Source organism: Oncorhynchus gorbuscha, linkage group LG22 (genome assembly GCF_021184085.1).
Source record: "Oncorhynchus gorbuscha isolate QuinsamMale2020 ecotype Even-year linkage group LG22, OgorEven_v1.0, whole genome shotgun sequence".
In the NCBI taxonomy this organism is placed as follows: domain Eukaryota; kingdom Metazoa; phylum Chordata; class Actinopteri; order Salmoniformes; family Salmonidae; genus Oncorhynchus; species Oncorhynchus gorbuscha.
The window spans coordinates 24,242,844-24,262,361 of record NC_060194.1 but is presented as its reverse complement, the minus strand read 5'-3'; the positions used below and the strand labels follow the sequence as shown (position 1 = coordinate 24,262,361).

The window sequence follows — 19,518 nt, the reverse complement described above, 5'->3', positions numbered from 1 at the left end:
TAGATTACCTGGAGCCAGTGGGTTTGGCGACGAGTATGAAGCGAGGGCCAGCCAACGAGAGCGTACAGGTCGCAGTGGTGGATAGTATATGGGGCTTTGCTGACAAAACAGGTGGCTCTGTGATAGACTGCATCCAATTTATTGAGTAGGGTATTGGAGGCTATTTTGTAAGTGACATCGCCGAAGTCGAGGCTCGGTAGGATAGTCCGTTTTATGAGGGTATGTTTGGCAGCATGAGTGAAGGATGCTTTGTTGCGAAATAGGAAGCCAATTCTAAATGTAACTTTGGATTGGAGATGTTTGATGTGAGTCTGGAAGGAGAGATTAAATTCTAACCAGAGACCTAGGTATTTGTAGTTGTCCACATATTCTAAGTCAGAACTGTCCAGAGTAGTGATGCTGGACGGGCGGGTAGGTGCAGGCAGCGATCGGTTGAAGGGTATGCATTTAGTTTTACTTGTATTTAAGAGCAGTTGGAGGCCACGGAAGGAGAGTTGTATGGCTTGAAGCTCGTCTGGAGGGTTGTTAACACAGTGTCCAAAGAAGGGCCAGAAGTATACAGAATGGTGTCGTCTGAGTAGAGGTGGAACAGAGACTCACCAGCAGCAAGAGCGACATCATGGATGTATACAGAGAAGAGAGTCGGCCCAAGAATTGAACCCTGTGGTATCCCCATAGAGAGTGCCAGAGGCCCAGACAACAGGCCCTTCGATTTGACACACTGAACTCTATCAGAGAAGTAGTTGGTGAAGCAGGCGAGGCAATCATTTGAGAAACCAAGGCTATTGAGTCTGCCGATGAGGATGTGGTGTTTGTGGCCAGGTCAATAAATACGGCTGCACAGTATGGTTTCTTATCGATGACGGTTAAGATATCGTTTAGGACCTTGAGCGTGGCTGAGGTGCACCCATGACCAACCTTGGCTTGAGCAAAGAGATGCCAACTGAACTGAAGCCATACAGTGGCTGTGAACAGCGGTACTTTGCATTCATCATCAACTAAACCACCCCCACACCCTTATCAATGTTGGCAAGTGGATGTTTCTGGTTGTCAGGGATACAGTATTTTCAACCTAAGTGGAGACACTGCTCACGTGTCGTTTTACGCCTGCTACCTTAGGTAGTAGTTCATCAGAGGACAGTGATTGGAACAATGAAATGGTGAGGGCACCATGTCTTCTGCTCCTAGCCAGATGGAATCCATGTAGGGAAACAAAATGTAAGCTTGTGAGACTTCTGGATGGTTGTACGAGGTTAGCTTCAACCAGCTAAGCCACATTCAAAGCAACAGCAAGAACTATTATATAAGCACCAGTCATTTATTGAACCACCAGATGATGGCCTCTTTGGTCAAGTAATACATCATGAAAAATTGCATGGATTTCCGATACTAATCAATATGTAAACAACACTTAAGTAGCACCCATCCCTTTACTTGACTTCAACACATTCGGTCCAGTGTGATGATATGCACTGTGACATACAGAAATGCACTTAAAGCCAGCAGCATGATGATTAAGTATTTACTGAAAGGTAGCTATATCTTAAAAAACAAAAGACTGCTCAGCACTGCCCATCTCAATCAGTACTATAGTGGTGATGCTTTGACAGACTGGGCAGGCTCTTATGGATGGTATCTTTGCCAGGCTGGGCGGTCTGTGATCGGCTGACCAGAAAAATTACTATGCACCAGAGCAGAGCAGAGTAGGGCAGAGATAGGCAGAGCAGAGTAGGGCAGAGTAGAGCAGAGTAGAGTAGGGCAGAGATAGGCAGAGTAGAGTAGAGCAGAGTAGGGTAGAGTATAGCAGACCAGAGCAGAGTAGGGAAAAGCAGAGCAAGGCAGAGTAGAGTAGAGCAGAGTAGGGTAGGGTAGAGTAGAGTAGAGTAGGGCAGAGTAGGGCAGAGTTGGGCAGAGTAGAGCAGAGTAGAGCAGATCAGAGCAGAGCAGAGTAGGGAAAAGCAGAGCAAGGCAGAGTAGAGCAGAGTAGAGCAGAGTAGGGTAGGGTTGGGCAGAGTAGAGCAGAGTAGAGTAGGGCAGAGTAGAGTAGGGCAGAGTTGGGCAGAGTAGAGCAGAGTAGAGTAGAGTAGGGCAGAGTAGGGCAGAGTTGGGTAGAGTAGAGTAGAGTAGAGTAGAGTAGAGTAGGGTAGGGTAGGGTAGAGTAGAGTAGGGCAGAGTAGGGCAGAGTTGGGCAGAGTAGAGCAGAGTAGAGTAGATTAGGGCAGAGCAGAGCAGTACCAGTTCACAAACCGGTGGTGGCGTGGTGGGATAACCCTGACTGCAGCACCGCACAGCCTCTAAGCCTCTGTCTCCCTCAGCCTTTTTATTTGATTTATTTCACCTTTATTTAACCAGGTAGGTTAGTTGAGAGCAAGTTCTCATTTACAACTGCGACCTGGCCAAGATAAAGCAAAGCAGTGTGACACAAACAACAACACAGAGTTACACATGTTAATACACAAACATACAGTCAATAATACAATCCAAAAAGTCTATATACAGTGTGTGCAAATGAGGTAGGATAATGGAGGTAAAGCAATAAATAGGCCATAGTGGTGAAATAATTACAATATAGCAATTAAACACTGGAGTGATAGATGTGCAGAAGATGCATGTGCAAGTAGAGATACAGGGGTGCAAAGGAGCAAAATAAATAAAATAAATAACAGTATGGGGATGAGGTAGTTGGACGGGCTATTTACAGATGGGCTATGTACAGGTGCAGTGATCTGTGAGCTGCTCTGACAGCTGGTGCCTACTGCACAAACCCAGATCACCGGCTATAAAAAGACAAGGGCTGCATGATTTATGTAACTGCAAAAAAGTCCCAGCCATCAATATTGCATTAGGGAGAGGAGGATGGAGAGGGCGGGAGGGAGAGAGAGATAGGGGAGATGGAAGAGAGAGAAAGAAAGAGAGAGGCAGCAAAACAGAGAGGCTGCTAGGGGGAAAGAGGGAGGTATGAAAAACAAAGATGGTGATTGAGGGAGAAAGTTGTGGGATGAGGATACAGAGGGCAGTAGAGGCCAGTCCCTCACTGTACTGTCCTTCCACACACCAACCCGCCTGCCCGGTCATCTGTAAATAACCCATTAACAGACTGCTGAATGGGGATGGTTGAGTTGAGTAAGGGAATGTGGGGGGTGCAGACAGACAAGCAGTATGCTAACGACATCCACCATTTTTCAACCAAAAACACCTGTGTCATCAATGGAGGAGGAACAGCGTCTCTACAACAACCTTACACTGCAGGGTAACAACTTAGGAAAGCAATGTTAACTTAGCTATCAGTCCTTGGAATCTCCAACCAAGAAACCAAAGTAAGAAGAACCAACACAGAACAGTACAGTCTCTGAACTAGGCCAAACTAACGCTCAAAGCAAACTAGCCAGGAAACGTGCCAGCTTTTTCCTGACATGGACAATATCTCAACAACAGTGAGAGGCAAAGTCCAAGAAATCTTGAACAGAACAAAAACCCGTGGCAAACATTTGTACCAAATAAGGAAATAAATAAACACTGAATTCGGCGTCATATTATTCCACTGATGAGAAATCGAAATATTCTCAAAGGCAATAATGGAAATGTGACTCACCTATTTAGCATCATCATCATCATCATCATCATCATCATCAGAGCCATCATCAGGAGACGCAGTACATGTGGGTGAGAGAAAAGACAAAACATAGCTGTCAGTCATTTCAGTTTGCCTATTAATCATGCAAACATTTACATGACAACTTGCACATCGAGCAATTGTTATTGTATTTTTGATCTCCAATCAAAAATTGGCTGAAAGTAAAATGTGTATGTGTTTTTAAATGGTCAAATTGCATAACTAAGAATTCCAAAGAGGAACACTGAGATATTCAAAATGGTTCTGAAAGTGAATTCACAAACACAAGTAGAAAGAGAATGTGAAAGAAAAGCAGTTAGTGACTCCTCAGTCAGCTCATGGCTATTTGAGGAATTAAAAGCATAATTTAGTCAGGGAAAAAGCAATCTCTTGAGAGAAAGAGAGAGAATCACACTGTAAACCAACATCCCTTTGATTAGAGAAGAAAGGTTGAATCAATGTCAAAGAGTTAGGGTGTAGAATTACTCATTGCAATTTAGGATAATGGCATTCAGGGGGGAGAAAGCTAGCTAATTATATCCCAAGGAGAGTGGAGTCACTCAGGAGTCACACACATAGTAATCTACAGAGACAGTAGAGTAAGTAGGATATGATTACAGTGTTAGAAAGGAGAGGGATATGAGGTAAAACGAGCTGGGCAGTTACACAATCAGGTAGGTAGACAGCCATATAGCAATGAATGTGTTATTATCATGATCATCATCATCATCATAACAGCACTACAGAGACTGGCCAGACAGTCCGTCAGGATAAAGGGACTCAAGGCCCAGCCAGTAGGGACTCAGACAGATGCAGTCAGATTAGAGAATAGTGGTAATTAGTTAGCATGTTACTAACAGTGCTATTAAACACACAATGGCCGAGCAACAGCAGGCCCAGTCCACAGAGAGAGAGCCATGCACTATAATGTCATCATACACCCCCATACTGATAGATATGTCCCCTCTCCAGTGTCACCAACCTTCCAGCAGGGGGGGCTCTGGCAGCGGTGGCTCCTGGTGCTCTGTGAGTGGCAGTGTAGTGGGGATAAAGGGCGGGGCTGCAGGGTTGAGGCCTGAGCACACTGCAGGGCGGGGACTGTGAGTGTCATGATCAGGCTGGGAGGAGTGGCTAAGCAGTGGAGGAGAAGTGCACTGGAAAGAGGAGGAGGTGGTGGTGTTTGGAGGAAGGCCCTGGGGTGTGGTGGTCTGAGACTGGGCCTGTGGCTGTGAAGCAGAGGTGCTGGCTGAGGGGGTCTGCAGGACAGAGTCTAGAAAAGAGGTCTGTGAGACCTGGGGGCTGAAGCCTGGGGAGCTCTTAGGACCCAGTTGCCTCTGGTCAGTAATAGATGCGTTGGCCTCACGACGACAATGATCAGAGGAGGCTTTGTCAGTGAAGGACAGAGCTGCCTCCTCCTTGTTGGGGGGTAGGACATCTTTAGTGGCTACGGGAGGGGGCATTTTGAAGTCATCAATACACATGGGTTCATAATGGAGGGGAGCAGAGGCAGTGTTTTTAACAGGAGCCTCAGCCTCCCACTCCATGTTTACCTTGGCTGGAGAAGGTTGCTCAAACATGTTCAAGTTACTAGTGGAAGTGTCTGTTAAGGCAGGGTCCTTGTTGAGGATGTGACTTGGTTTGGGGTTCTCAGTGAGTGGTGGCGAAGTGGAGGTGTGAGAGGGTTTGGTGTCCTCTATAAAACTGCTAAAGGGGTTAGTCTGGGGGTCGGCTATGAGGGAGGAGATGTTCTCTAGGGTTGAGCTTAACGGACCGGAGGCCATCACCATTGCAGACACCGAGGCTGGGGTGGCATGGGGTGTCGTGGGCTCCTGGGGTGTTGGCCCCCACTCCTCTGGCAGCTTCATCCTGCTCTTATTCTTCCTGCCCCTGACCCTACCCCCTCCCCTCCCTCGGATCTCACACTCCCAGCTCTCCTCCTTGCTCGGGGAGGACAGACTCAGCGGGCAGTCCGAGGCTCCGCTCTCTGTCTCGCCCTCCTCCTCCTTCGAGGAGTCCGGAGCCTCTTCCCTGTCCATGAAGTCATACACCTCCTCTCTGGGCCTCCTTTTCTTCTTCTTCCTCTTCTGCTGCATGCTGCCGCTGTTGACCCCCTCGGTCCCCCTCTCGTCTCCAGAGCCAGTCTCCTGGCCGTGGGGGCTGAGGGGGTCGGAGTTGGGGCTCTCCTCCACTGATTCGCTGGGGGAGAGGCTGAGACCCTCTGAGGCTTGCAGCCCGGACTCACCATCTGCCAAGGGGTTTGGGTTTGTCCAAACTTTTTGATGAGCAGAGAGGAGGAAGGAATGTCACTACCCATAACAAAGAAGACCAAAAACCAATTGCCAATCATCTCCAGAAGAATCTGGGTATATCTTATCTGCTCATAGAAATTCAGACCTACATTTATGAAACTCAACAACTGAGTAGAAAATGATCTAATTAAACTACGAATAAAAACGATTCAATAAATCAAATTGTGACTTGAGTTTTGAATTTCTGTAAGCTACATGAAATGGTGCCTGAGGAAGGACCATAGCATCATCAAGGACCCAACACATCCCAGCTACGAGCTGTTCTCTCCTTTACTGTTGGGGAGACGGTATCACAGAATGAGGTCTGATAACAAGAAACAGTTCCTATCTACAAGCCATCGGACTGCTGAATACTTGAACTGGACTGAACAACTGCACTGACTCTTCACACCTTCGCGCACGCATGCACACACACATGCACACACGCATGCACACACGCATGCACACACACACGCACACACGCATGCACACACACATGCACACACACATGCACACACGCACACCACAATTGCTGCTACCACTCTTATTTACTATTGCTAATACTGCACAATTGAAACACTTGCCCCCAATCCCCCCTTTCTCTAATACATGTATAAATATTGTACTAAAAATCCTACCTTCCTGTATTATATTTATGCTAAATGTTTATTTTCTACTGAGCCATTTACTTTGTTCGTATTCTTATATTTATTATTGTTGTTGCATTGTCGAGAAATAACCTGCTAGTAAGCATCCTAATAAAACTTAAATAATATTGACACAACCACCACTAGAATTTACTTACGGCTTGGCCAGTAGGTTTATAGAATGTGACTTTTAGGCTTCTGGATTACATGGTAGCCAGAGAGGCAGTTTTTTTGTTTGCAATGTTCCGAGATTGCAGCTGATTGGGTGTGATTCTCTCTGGCAGGGCAGGGCAAGAATGGAGATTGTGCTGACACTGAGCAGTGTGGTGTGTGCTGTATACTCGACAGCACATCGCATGAGCAGATGAGCATATGAGTGAATGTGTAAGTAACTGACATGCTGCAGAACAACAACAGAGGCAGGTCACATGGACAAACACAGATAAACAATGAACCCAGAGGAAGGGGTCATGTGACATGGGGAACCTAGTACAAACACACTGAAGAGGACAACGTTAGTAGTAGACCATATTAACACAAGAACATCTAAATCATTAAATCATACACACTGAAAAAAACATACATGCGGGAACAAACGAAAGATACTATACACATAAAAAACATACAGCGCATGTGTTTTTTTATATTTTGTGATAAAGACATTCCAGTGGGAAATTGTCTCTCCATCCATGTTCTTCAGTTAATACTGATGGTATAACCCCAATACTTCACATGACAGGGCAGAGAGAAATGAAAAATAATAATACCCTCCCCACTTTAAACCCAATCGTTAGTGATAATGGCTTTCTCTCGAAATTGTGTATCTTTGCCCTCCTCTCTAATTGATTGATGTGCTATTTTCCTCAATGTCCTTTATTGATTATGTTGCCATAAAAAAAAAAACACATTTCTGCAGGTAGCATTATCATCTATGTTTCATGCAATATTAGTATTTAAAAAGTCAAGAGCACATCGTAGTCCAGAGCCTCAGCCTGGCCTCCTGCCAGAAGACACATTACTCCTAGTCTACGTGGTTGCCTCACTCAGAGAGCAGTATCAAAGGTGGGGAAGGAGCTCATGATAAATCTTTTAAGAAAAATCCTCTATTCCAAATATAACTGAGCACTTAAATTAGGCCTCTGGGAGATTATCTAAGGAAATATTTGTAATAAAGAAGGTTAGGTATCTCACCACAGAATTATTCTTCCTTCTCAAACAAAATTGATATAAAGTCTCAGAAAGGTCTGAGGTATTGCATAATAAACCAAAGATATGGCCGAGGGCTGGAAAGGTCTAGAAGGTTATACCCTGGTTGTCTGAGAGTGAAACATCATAATTTAAGCCGGAGCAACACGCGATTTGTGCTCCGATGGACGCCCCACTAAGAAACAACTAATACTGTACCACTATCTGGCTTTTAACTATAAGCTCTGCATTTAGTTTGTAAATAAAAACAGAGGTCTTATACAGTATCAAAAAATGTCCCTTTGGATAAAGATGACTGAAGTCTGGCACTTTGAGGAACCCTCTAGAAAAAGTGACGGTCACAGTTCACCCTGTTCACGGTCAAATCGAAGATCTGTCATCATCCAAACGTATTTCATTTCCTAACATTTGATACCATGTTTTAACTGGTGACTGGACCCCTGGACATCCCACCCCAGGCCCCCCATCTAGCTGCTCTGTGTGAGACAACCTCTTACCTGCAGAATTGTCCTGGGACTGGGTGTTGTGGCCCGGGGCAGAGGGGTATGAGTCGTTGGGCTTAAAGGGGGCCTGGGACTGGGACTGTTTGTGGGGCTCAGAGGCAAACAGAGGAGAGGCTTTCTGAGAGTTGCCCATAGGAGGCATGCCTGTCTGAAATGGAGCCATGCCCCCCATACCTCCTGAACCCATGTTCATATTCATCATCCCTGGCTGGGAGAAACCTGGGAGTGGAATTAAGACACCCAGGTTAATACTATACTTCATGTTATTACTACTCTATTTCGCTATAAGACACAGTGATAAGCACTACATGCTGGTGTTACATAAACACTGTACAGTATTGTTAAACAGTACCCATGAGAGAATCTGGTATGTTGCTGTCCTTCATTCCTTTGTTCTGGTTCCCCCACTGATCACCAGGTATCCCCATCATACTAGACACTGGACCTAGAGGTTAAATAGGGGGGAGAGAGAGAAAGAGAGGGGGAGTGAGAGAATATATATTGGGGTTATCAGATGTCAGCTACTAATGAGAGATGAGTACACCACAGACAGAAATCAATAGCCAGACTAAAACCACCGAAGGAAATTGTAATCACATTCACATAATTCAGTTAACTCTCAGTCAGCCATAAAATATTATTGTCCAGACGGTCTGAGAAGATAAAAACAAGACGACGACAACAGCCTCACTTAAATACAGTCATGTGCTTAACTAGGTGTCCTGCAACACTGTAATGCCCAGTTTACACTGCTAAGAGTGCCCAGGCCGTGCCAGGGATACTTGTCAGTTGTACAACTAGTCAGTTGTACAACTGAATGCATTCAACTGAAATGTATCTTCCACATTTAACCCAACCCCTCTGAATTAAGGGAGCTCTAGGTGCCTAGAAAGCTTACTAGGCTATGCCACAGAGGGATCTTTAGCATCTTAGGCTATTGATGATGACCAAATTGAAAAAGCCTAATGGCAGTAAAATATGATAAGATATAGAAACAGTGGAAACCTGTCTTTCCACAAAATGCATTTTCACTGCCTTTTTGACTTATTGAGCATGTATAAACCACTAGAGGGATGGAAACAGGGGAAAGGGACTCACCTGAAAGGTAGTCAGAATTGACGGCAGACTGTTGTCCAGTTGGACAGGGATGCTTTTCTCCCATTGGTTCCTGCCACGGCATCCTCGTCCCCATCTGTCCTCCTGGCATTATACTGGATCCTGCATTGAAGACAGGCAAAAAACTGAACATCAAATGTTAGACACAGGACCATATGACCATGTCATGTGACCATGTTAGCCTACAGCACTTAGCTCTGTTGACCCCTGTCTTAAAGTTAGTGACAAATTTGATCATAGTCGATGGTGCTTTGGGTCCTTTGCACCCTGTCCGGAAATTAAAGCGCAAAGAAAGTTTCAAACGTTTCACAGGTATGATGTACTATCTTTGGTGGATACAGTTTCACCAGTATCAACCATAGACAGTATAAATAGGAATTCCGCCATTTTGCCTGGGTCCAGCTCCTGCTAGAGCAAACTGGTGTAGATTGCCTGTGACGTCCTAGAAGAAAACTAAAAACATCTACTTGGATGTAGAGTCTACTCTCTATGTTGAGATCAACATTTCTCAGTTTCATGATAGTAGTTTAAAATAATGGGAAACGTACGTTTCGCATTCCTCCACAGTTTGGCTAGGTAACAATACATGCTGCTGTTTACATCCAACAGTACATTTTTTGCCAGCTAGCTATCTGGTGGTTACAGTTGTGAAGTGACAACAAGCATATCATTACTGGAAACAATTGGTATTGACAAAGTAAATGAAAAATACAGCCAGGCCTACAGTACATACAGCTAGTTAACTCAACCAGTCTGCCTAGCCTGCTTCATTAGTTAGCCAACTACCCTTGTATTGCTAAGTTGGTGACTGACCACACTGACAAAGCTTGCCAAGATAATTACCCTCCTGGTCTCAATGTAGGCTACATTGCCCTCCATAATAAGTATTTGAACACACCCGCATAAAAAAGACCATTTATGATATAAATACCATATAATTCAGTGTACTGTTTTTGTGGACTTTAAAGTTAACTATAGTATAAATACTGTAGTAAAAGAAAACTGTAGTATATACTATAGTAATTAATGTAATGTTTTTACAGATTGTAGAGCACTGTAGTATTTACTGTAGTGTTTTGGGGGACTGTACTATACTGTAGTGTTTTGGGGGACTGTACTATGCTGTAGTGTTTTGGGGGACTGTACTATACTGTAGTGTTTTGGGGGACTGTACTATACTGTAGTGTTTTTGGGGACTGTACTATTCTGTAGTGTTTTGGGGGACTGTACTATACTGTAGTGTTTTGGGGGACTGTACTATTCTGTAGTGTTTTGGGGGACTGTACTATACTGTAGTGTTTTGGGGGACGGTACTATACTGTAGTGTTTTGGGGGACTGTACTATACTGTAGTGTTTTGGGGACTGTACTATACTGTAGTGTTTTTGGGGACTGTACTATTCTGTAATGTTTTGGGGGACTGTACTATACTGTAGTGTTTTGGGGGACTGTACTATACTGTGGTGTTTTGGGGACTGTACTATACTGTAGTGTTTTGGGGACTGTACTATACTGTAGTGTTTTTGGGGACTGTACTATACTGTAGTGTTTTGGGGACTGTACTATACTGTAGTGTTTTGGGGACTGTACTATACTGTAGTGTTTTGGGGACTGTACTGTAGTGTTTTGGGGGACTGTACTATACTGTAGTGTTTTGGGAGACTGTACTATACTGTAGTGTTTTTGGGGACTGTACTATTCTGTAATGTTTTGGGGGACTGTACTATACTGTAGTGTTTTGGGGGACTGTACTATACTGTAGTGTTTTGGGGACTGTACTATACTGTAGTGTTTTTGGGGACTGTACTATACTGTAGTGTTTTGGGGACTGTACTATACTGTAGTGTTTTTGGGGACTGTACTATACTGTAGCGTTTTGGGGACTGTACTATACTGTAGTGTTTTTGGGGACTGTACTATACTGTAGTGTTTTGGGGACTGTACTATACTGTAGTGTTTTGGGGACTGTACTGTAGTGTTTTGGGGGACTGTACTATACTGTAGTGTTTTTGGGGACTGTACTATTCTGTAATGTTTTGGGGGACTGTACTATACTGTAGTGTTTTGGGGGACTGTACTATACTGTAGTGTTTTGGGGACTGTACTATACTGTAGTGTTTTTGGGGACTGTACTATACTGTAGTGTTTTGGGGACTGTACTATACTGTAGTGTTTTTGGGGACTGTACTATACTGTAGCGTTTTGGGGACTGTACTATACTGTAGTGTTTTTGGGGACTGTACTATACTGTAGTGTTTTGGGGACTGTACTATACTGTAGTGTTTTGGGGACTGTACTGTAGTGTTTTGGGGGACTGTACTATACTGTAGTGTTTTGGGGGACTGTACTATACTGTAGTGTTTTGGGGACTGTACTATACTGTAGTGTTTTGGGGGACTGTACTATACTGTAGTGTTTTGGGGACTGTACTATACTGTAGTGTTTTTGGGGACTGTACTATACTGTAGTGTTTTGGGGACTGTACTATACTGTAGTGTTTTGGGGACTGTACTGTAGTGTTTTGGGGGACTGTACTATACTGTAGTGTTTTGGGGGACTGTACTATACTGTAGTGTTTTGGGGACTGTACTGTAGTGTTTTGGGGGACTGTACTATACTGTAGTGTTTTGGGGGACTGTACTATACTGTAGTGTTTTGGGGGACTGTACTATACTGTAGTGTCTTGGGGACTGTACTATACTGTAGTGTTTTTGCAGACATAATGTTTTTTGTGTTTTATTATCTTCCTTCGCCTTCAGGAAACCTATTGGAGAAATACTTAAATAGCAAATTTTCCATAACTTTCAGGTTGGACTGCACAGATAGTTCAGCATTTCTGCTCTTTTCTATAACCTGTAAGGAACACAATATATGATCTATATCTGGCATGTAGGTTTCTCACATGGGTGACACAAATTCTGACATGGGGATGGGAATGGGCAGGGTATATGCAGTTAAATACTGTAGTGTTTACTATAGTAAAATAAATGGGTTGAGGTTTTGTGGACTGTAGTGTTTTTACGGACATTACTGTAGTATTTACTAGTGTTTTTTGTGGTTAATACTGTAGCATTAGGTATAGTATTCAACATTATGCTACAACATTCTATAGTAAGTACTACATATGATTGATGGATAATACAGTGTGTAGTATAGTATTCTACAGTATACTACAGTACTATTGTATTCTATAGTAAACTGTAGTATTTTTTTCATGTCGGCAGTAAGATCAAAGTTGTTATTTTAGCTATAGGCTACTCCAGAAATGTTGAGTTTTGGACTCCACCTCCAACACCTGACAAACACATTGAATACAGCCCACCTGGTATAAATTGTCAGTTGATGTCTGGCCTAGACTAGGCTATACTCGAATGCCTCTCAGGGTGCTGTCCCTAAAAACAGCCCTCTCTAGAACATAGCAGAGAGATGACAGTGACGACAGGGGACAATACAGGACCGTGGGCCGTTACTACGGCTACGCAACCGACTAACCAGATGAGAGTATCTTAGGTTCCGGGTGGCAACCCGTCTGTGTCATAAATGATTGACATCCTCAGCTCAAGCCCAGGGGAACTCACTGTACTCGCTGGTGTTTAGTCCTGTAGGGCTCTGCTGCTTTACCAGCTAGATCCAATCAGTCAGCCCCCCGCATACATTCACACACTCAACCCCAGAGAAATCATTGCACATCAATCTGACCTCTTCTGCTTGAATTGACACAACTTAGCAGGTATTAGAAAAATCCCAAAGTCCCAAAGTCATCCATAACCAGGGTTGCAAAGCTACCGATAATTTACCAAAGTTACGTGAATCTTCAGTAATTTTGGTATTTAACAGAAAATATATGGCAATCTATCGTAGCTTTGGTAATTTATACTTGAATAAATTGTGAAAATTTATTCATATATCACATAAATGTTTTATATGTGTCCATATTGTCCATGAGTTTCTAGTAGATAGGCCATACGATTAAAGAGAAAATAGCCTAATGAATGAACATTTTCTATTAACTCTGCAACTATTGACTTTTCTTTACAACTGCCACCAGTTTGACACCAAAATATTAACAACAAATACCTGACAGTTAAATAAATAAAAGTATATTTACTACTGAAACCCTCATATTAAACACTAATGGTATTCACTAAGTGGATGGTTTGTATTTAGGTTTTTACAGATTTGTCATAATTTCTTTTACATTTTAAAAGCATTTTATTATTTCATATATTTTACATGTGATAAGGCCACACAGAGGGTCAGAGATAATTACAGTCACCTGTGATGATCTGAAGTACCCAAAGGGTCTTTCGATAGATTACATAAAATCCTTGAAAGATACCAATATTGTGGTCGTTTACTGGTAAACTTTGAATGTTTCAAGTAATATACCCTCCCTTTGCAACCCTATCCATAATATCAGTGTGTAGGGTCAGATACTGTCCTGAAATGAGACATACAAAACAAGGAGAAATACACACACTCGTCCTAATGTCAAATATGTGCACAACTTTCATGATAACATAAGCATATTCGAAAGAGTCAGGGAATTAAGATGTAAGTCCCAGTGCATAGGGTTGCTCAGCAACAGCAGCCTCTGGGGACCATCAAGGTGTTGGTCCTCTTGGTACGTTCCATGCAGCACTTCCGCCTCTCCTCAAAACCCTTTAAGTGCCAACACAGTCCAAAAACCACACCCACACCCCCACCGCCCTAGCATCACCCTGGCCGGGCTGGCACAGTGTCTGACCCGACATCAGTCCTGACACGCAAAACATGGCAGAGACTTCCCTGGCATAGGAGCAAAGAGTTTCCTATTCCCCAGAAGATGGCATAGAACCAACTGAACCTGGGCTAACAATAACACACGGGTCTTAGAATAAACCAAAACATTTGATCAGACAACTAATACAGTAGACTGCAGCCAGAGCTCAGTCACAGCTAACTATAAATTGTTTAGCTTTACATGAGTTGTAGTCAATGATGTGTATAAACCCTGGGTTGGTGATGCTATGTATTGGGCAATGAGAGGCATTAAAGCCACCCGTCGGCAATATTGGCACTGCCCAGAAGAAGCAATTCTACCTGCACATGACCATCTGATCATTTATCACTCCAGTGTTAATCTGCTAAATTGTAATTAGTTGCCTACCTCCTCATGCCTTTTGCACACAATGTATATAGACTTTCTTTTTTTCTACTGTGTTATTGACTTGTCTATTGTTTACTCCATGTGTAAGTCCGTGCTGTTATCTGTTCACACTGCTATACTTTATCTTGGCCAGGTCGCAGTTGTAAATGAGAACTTGTTCTCAACTAGCCTACCTGGTTAAATAAAGGTTAAATAAAAATAAAATAAAAATCATAGCGCTTTATGGTTTTTGCAACTGCACTTGAAGAAACTTTAAAAGTTCTTGACATGTTCCAGATTGACTCACATTCATGTCTTTCGTTTCTCTTTGTTTATTTGAGCTGTTCTTGACATAATATGGACTTGGTCTTTTACCAAATAGGCTCTCTTCTGTATACCACTCCTACCTTGTCACAAAACAACTAATTGGCTTAAATGTATTAAGAATAAAAAATCACAAATTAACAAGGCACACATGTTAATTGAAATGCATTCCAGCCGACTACCCCATGAAGCTGGTTGAGAGAATGCCAAGACCAAGAGTGTGCAAAGCTGTCATCAAGGCAAAGAGTGGCTACTTTGAAGAATCTAAAATCTAAAATATATTTACATATATAACACTTTTTTTGGTTACTACATAATTCCATGTGTTATTTCATAGTTTAAAATAATATTAATAGTAATAATAAGTTATTTCAGTTAACCTTTATTTAACTAGGCAAGTCAGATAAGAACAAATTCTTACTTATAGTGAGGGAAAAACTTATTTGATCCCCTGCTGATTTTGTACGTTTGCCCACTGACAAAGAATTGTTCAGTCTATAACTTTAATGGTAGGTTTATTTCAACAGTGAGAGACAAAATAACAACAAAAAAATCCAGAAAAACGCATGTCAAAAATGTTAAAAATTGATTTGCATTTTAATGAGGGAAATAAGTATTTGACCCTCTCTCAATCAGAAAGATTTCTGGCTCCCAGGTGTCTTTTATGCAGGTAACGAGCTGAGATTTGGAGCACACTCTTAAAGGGAGTGCTCCTAATCGCAGCTTGTTACCTGTATAAAAGACACCTGTCCACAGAAGCAATCAATCAATCGGATTCCAAAGTCTCCACCATGGCCAAGACCAAAGAGCTCTCCAAGGATGTCAGGGACAAGATTGTAGGCCTACACAAGGCTGGAATGGGCTACAAGACCATCGCCAAGCAGCTTGGTGAGGTGACAACAGTTGGTGCGATTATTCGCAAAAGGAAGAAACACAAAAGAACTGTCAATCTCCCTCGGCCTGGGGCTCCATGCAAGATCTCACCTCGTGGAGTTGCAATGATCATGAGAACGGTGAGAAATCAGCCCAGAACTACACGGGAGGATCTTGTCAAAGGCAGTTGGGACCATAGTCACCAAGAAAACAATTGGTAACATACTACGCCGTGAAGGACTGAAATCCTGCAGCGCCCGCAAGGTTCCCCTGCTCAAGAAAGCACATATACATGCCCATCTGAAGTTTGCCAATGAACATCTGAATGATTCAGTGGACAACTGGGTGAAAGTGTTGTGGTCAGATGAGACCAAAATGGAGCTCTTTGGTATCAACTCAACTCGCCGTGTTTGGAGGAGGAGGAGGAATGCTATCTATGACCCCAAGAACATCATCCCCATCGTCAAACATGGAGGTGGAAACATTATGCTTTGGGGGTGTTTTTCTGCTAAGGGGACAGGACAACTTCAACGCATCAAAGGGATGATGGACGGGGCCAGGTACCGTCAAATCTTGGGTGAGAACCTCCTTCCCTCAGCCAGGGCATTGAAAATGGGTCGTGGATGGGTATTCCAGCATGACAATGACCCAAAACACATGGCCAAGGCAACAAAATAATGGCTCAAGAAGAAGCACATTAAGGTCCTGGAGAGGCCTAGCCAGTCTCCAGACCTTAATCCCATAGAAAATCTGTGGAGGGAGCTGAAGGTTCGAGTTGCCAAACGTCAGCCTCGAAACCTTAATGATTTGGAGAAGATCTGCAAAGAGGAGTGGGACAAAATTCCTTCTGAGATGTGTGCAAACCTGGTGGCCAACTACAAGAAACGTCTGACCTCTGTGATTGCCAACAAGGGTTTTGCCACCAAGTAGTAAGTCATGTTTTGCAGAGGTGTCAAATACTTATTTCCCTCATTAAAATGCGAATCAATTTATAACATTTTTGAAATACGTTTTTCTGGATTTCTTTGTTGTTATTCTGTCTCTCACTGTTCAAATAAACCTACCATTAAAATTATAGACTGATCATTTCTTTGTCAGTGGGCAAACGTACAAAATCAGCAGAGGATCAAATAGTTTTTCCCTCACTGTACAATGACAGCCTACTGGGAAACAGTGGGTTAACTGCCTTGTTCAGGGGCAGAACGACAAACTTTTACCTTGTCAGCTCGGGATTCGAACCAGCAACCTTTTTGGTTGCTGGCCCAAAACTCTAACCACTAGGCTACCTGCCACCCCTTCACTATTATTCTACAATGCAGAAAATAGTACAAATAAAGAAAAACCCTGGAAAGTGGGTCCTTGTGTCACAACAATATCTGTTTTTATTTTATCTCCCTGCCTGCAGTTTGGGTTCCCCCACTTTCAGAGATATGCATATTCAAGACAAGTAGCCTGTGGTAAAGGAAAAACCATGGAATAAGTATTCAAACCTTTGACTGGTACTGTATATATCCATAAAAATGATGCCAGTTGATTCATGGGGGTGGCAGGGTAGCCTAGTGGTTAGAGTGTTGGACTAGTAACCAAAAGGTTGCAAGTTCAAATCCCCGAGCTGACAAGGTACAAATCTGTCGTTCTGCCCCTGAACAGGCAGTTACCCCACTGTTCCTAGGCCGTCATTGAAAATAAGAATTTGTTCTTAACTGACTTGCCTAGTAAAATTTGTAAGAAATAACAATTTTGACTGGTTGAGCTACGCTGCCTGTCTCTGTCTCGTACCAACTCCCGACACGTTCATTACTATGGACAGTTGGAGATCGAATTTGAATCCTGAAACAGTGTTGCAAATGTCAGAGAGATGGACAGCAAGGTTTATACAAACCTCCGCTATTGAAAACAAAATGTTAGTCTAAAATAATGTGAGATAATGTCTATAAATTGCTTGGCTGAGCTGATGAGACAGCGCAGTCAGATGGAACAAATGAAATAGGCATTTTGAGGTCACTTTGGGAATAGACACCGGCTGGAATGTGCTTTTAACCAATCAGCATTCAAGATTAGACCCACCCGTTGTATAAAATAGAATAAACGTGGCAAAAACAAATGTAGACATTAATAAATGCATTTCTATAGCTTCCAAAATATTTTTACACAGGTGGGGGAGTGCCAAGATGGAGGCGTGGTGGCTTCAAAACAGCACCCCCCGTCAGCTCCCCCTCTCAGTATGGACCAGGCTATGTTCAAAATGAATTTAAAGGGACACCTAAATTATGTGTTTGGGGCGTTTTAATTCTCCAGTTTCAGATGTGACATCCCTGAAGGAGCCAACCACCACAGGCTACTTGTCTTGAATATGCATATCTCTGAAAGTGGGGGAACCCAAACTGCAGGCAGGGAGATAAAATAAAAACAGATATTGTTGTGACACAAGGACCCAGGAGCAATAATAACAATAAAGGAAGAAAAAAATCCTAAAAGCAGACGCGCCGTGCGGCAGTTAGTGTCCAGACCAGACAGACTGCAGAGTCATGCTGGGTGCAATGGCTCCCTCTGTACTCTGCCGGAGGAGTCACAGTGACCTTCCTTCCCTCTCACTCCTTCAGCACAGCAGCCTGTCTGCTAGGCAGGCACTTACGTAAGGACCCCCCCCCATGCAGCTGCAGAATGGAGGTGAAGCAAGGGTTTGATGATTTGTGTTTAAAAAGTAAATGAATAAGCCTGTGGTTGTGAGAAGTAAAGGACAAAATACATTGTACGTGACTGAAATGTGTGAGCATGGTAAGTGAATGGGGTTTACAAGGATGTGTGCGTAGGAGGGAAGGATCACACTCCATGGACGGCTAATGGACCACTGATATGGTATGTGTAAACACACAATGTTTTATTGTCACATACACCAGATAGGCGCAGTAAAATGTCTTGTTTTACAGGGTCAGCCATAGTAGTACGGCACCCCTAGAGCAAATTAGGGTTAAGTGCCTTGCTCAGCTCAGGTATTCGAACCAGCAACCTTTCGATTACTGGCCCAATGCTCTAACAACTAGGATACCTACTGCCCGTTCTGTGACTAATGAGTTAACACCCACATTGAATGCACAAGTAATTAGCAAATACTAGTTGTTATGGTATAGGCTGTAGGTAAATAACACATAGAAATTAGCTTACCTAAGACATTGTTCGAGAACAATTTCTCATTTCTAAGACATTGTTCGAGAACTATTTCTCATTTCTAAGACATTGTTCGAGAACTATTTCTCATTTCTAAGACATTGTTCGAGAACTATTTCTCATTTCTAAGACATTGTTCGAGAGCTATTTCTCATTTCTAAGAAATTGTTTGAGGGCAATTTCTAAGAGGCCAGAGAGCTGATAAAGTTCGTCCTCCTCTATCGCCTGACAGGGAATCAGCCCCAGCCTCAGCCGGTCCCTGTGGGGTTGATATGCACTCAGCTTGTCCAGTACCACACAACCATTTGGCAGGCCTACCCAGCTTCAGCCTCCTCACCACGATAGGCGTCTTTCAGCTGCATAAAAATCTGTTCACCGCTTATGGGATTATTTGTGTAGCTAAAAGAGAAAACAGCATAATTTCCCAGAAAGAAAATATGAATAGTGTACAGTGAGATGAGCTGTTCTGAATTCCCTCCTCTGTACATGTACGGGTTTCTCTCATTTTGGGTTGGCTGTTCGACATGATGAGCATCAACAATCCTTTATCTTTACTACAAACAGACGAAGGCGATAGCCACATCAAAGGATCCACTTCTACATGACAATCTCCAAAGTAACCAACCAATGACTTTGGGATTGAAGGACATAGG

The 19,518-nt window shown here is 43.1% G+C and overlaps 1 protein-coding gene across 6 annotated transcripts in view; it reads right to left on the bottom strand.

The window, feature by feature from the left end:
* The window catches only part of LOC124009375 (microtubule-associated protein 4-like), an 85,362-nt gene that overhangs the window by 38,765 nt on the left and 27,079 nt on the right, over nt 1-19,518 (bottom strand). For all 6 annotated transcript variants that reach the window (XM_046321157.1, XM_046321156.1, XM_046321155.1 and 3 more), the window contains exons 3-6: nt 9,356-9,475; nt 8,610-8,702; nt 8,252-8,476; nt 4,596-5,885 (exon numbers count right to left, since the gene is read on the bottom strand). In XM_046321157.1, the coding sequence (XP_046177113.1) occupies nt 4,596-5,885; nt 8,252-8,476; nt 8,610-8,702; nt 9,356-9,475 (1,728 nt within the window). The remainder of the gene's footprint in view (nt 1-4,595; nt 5,886-8,251; nt 8,477-8,609; nt 8,703-9,355; nt 9,476-19,518) is intronic.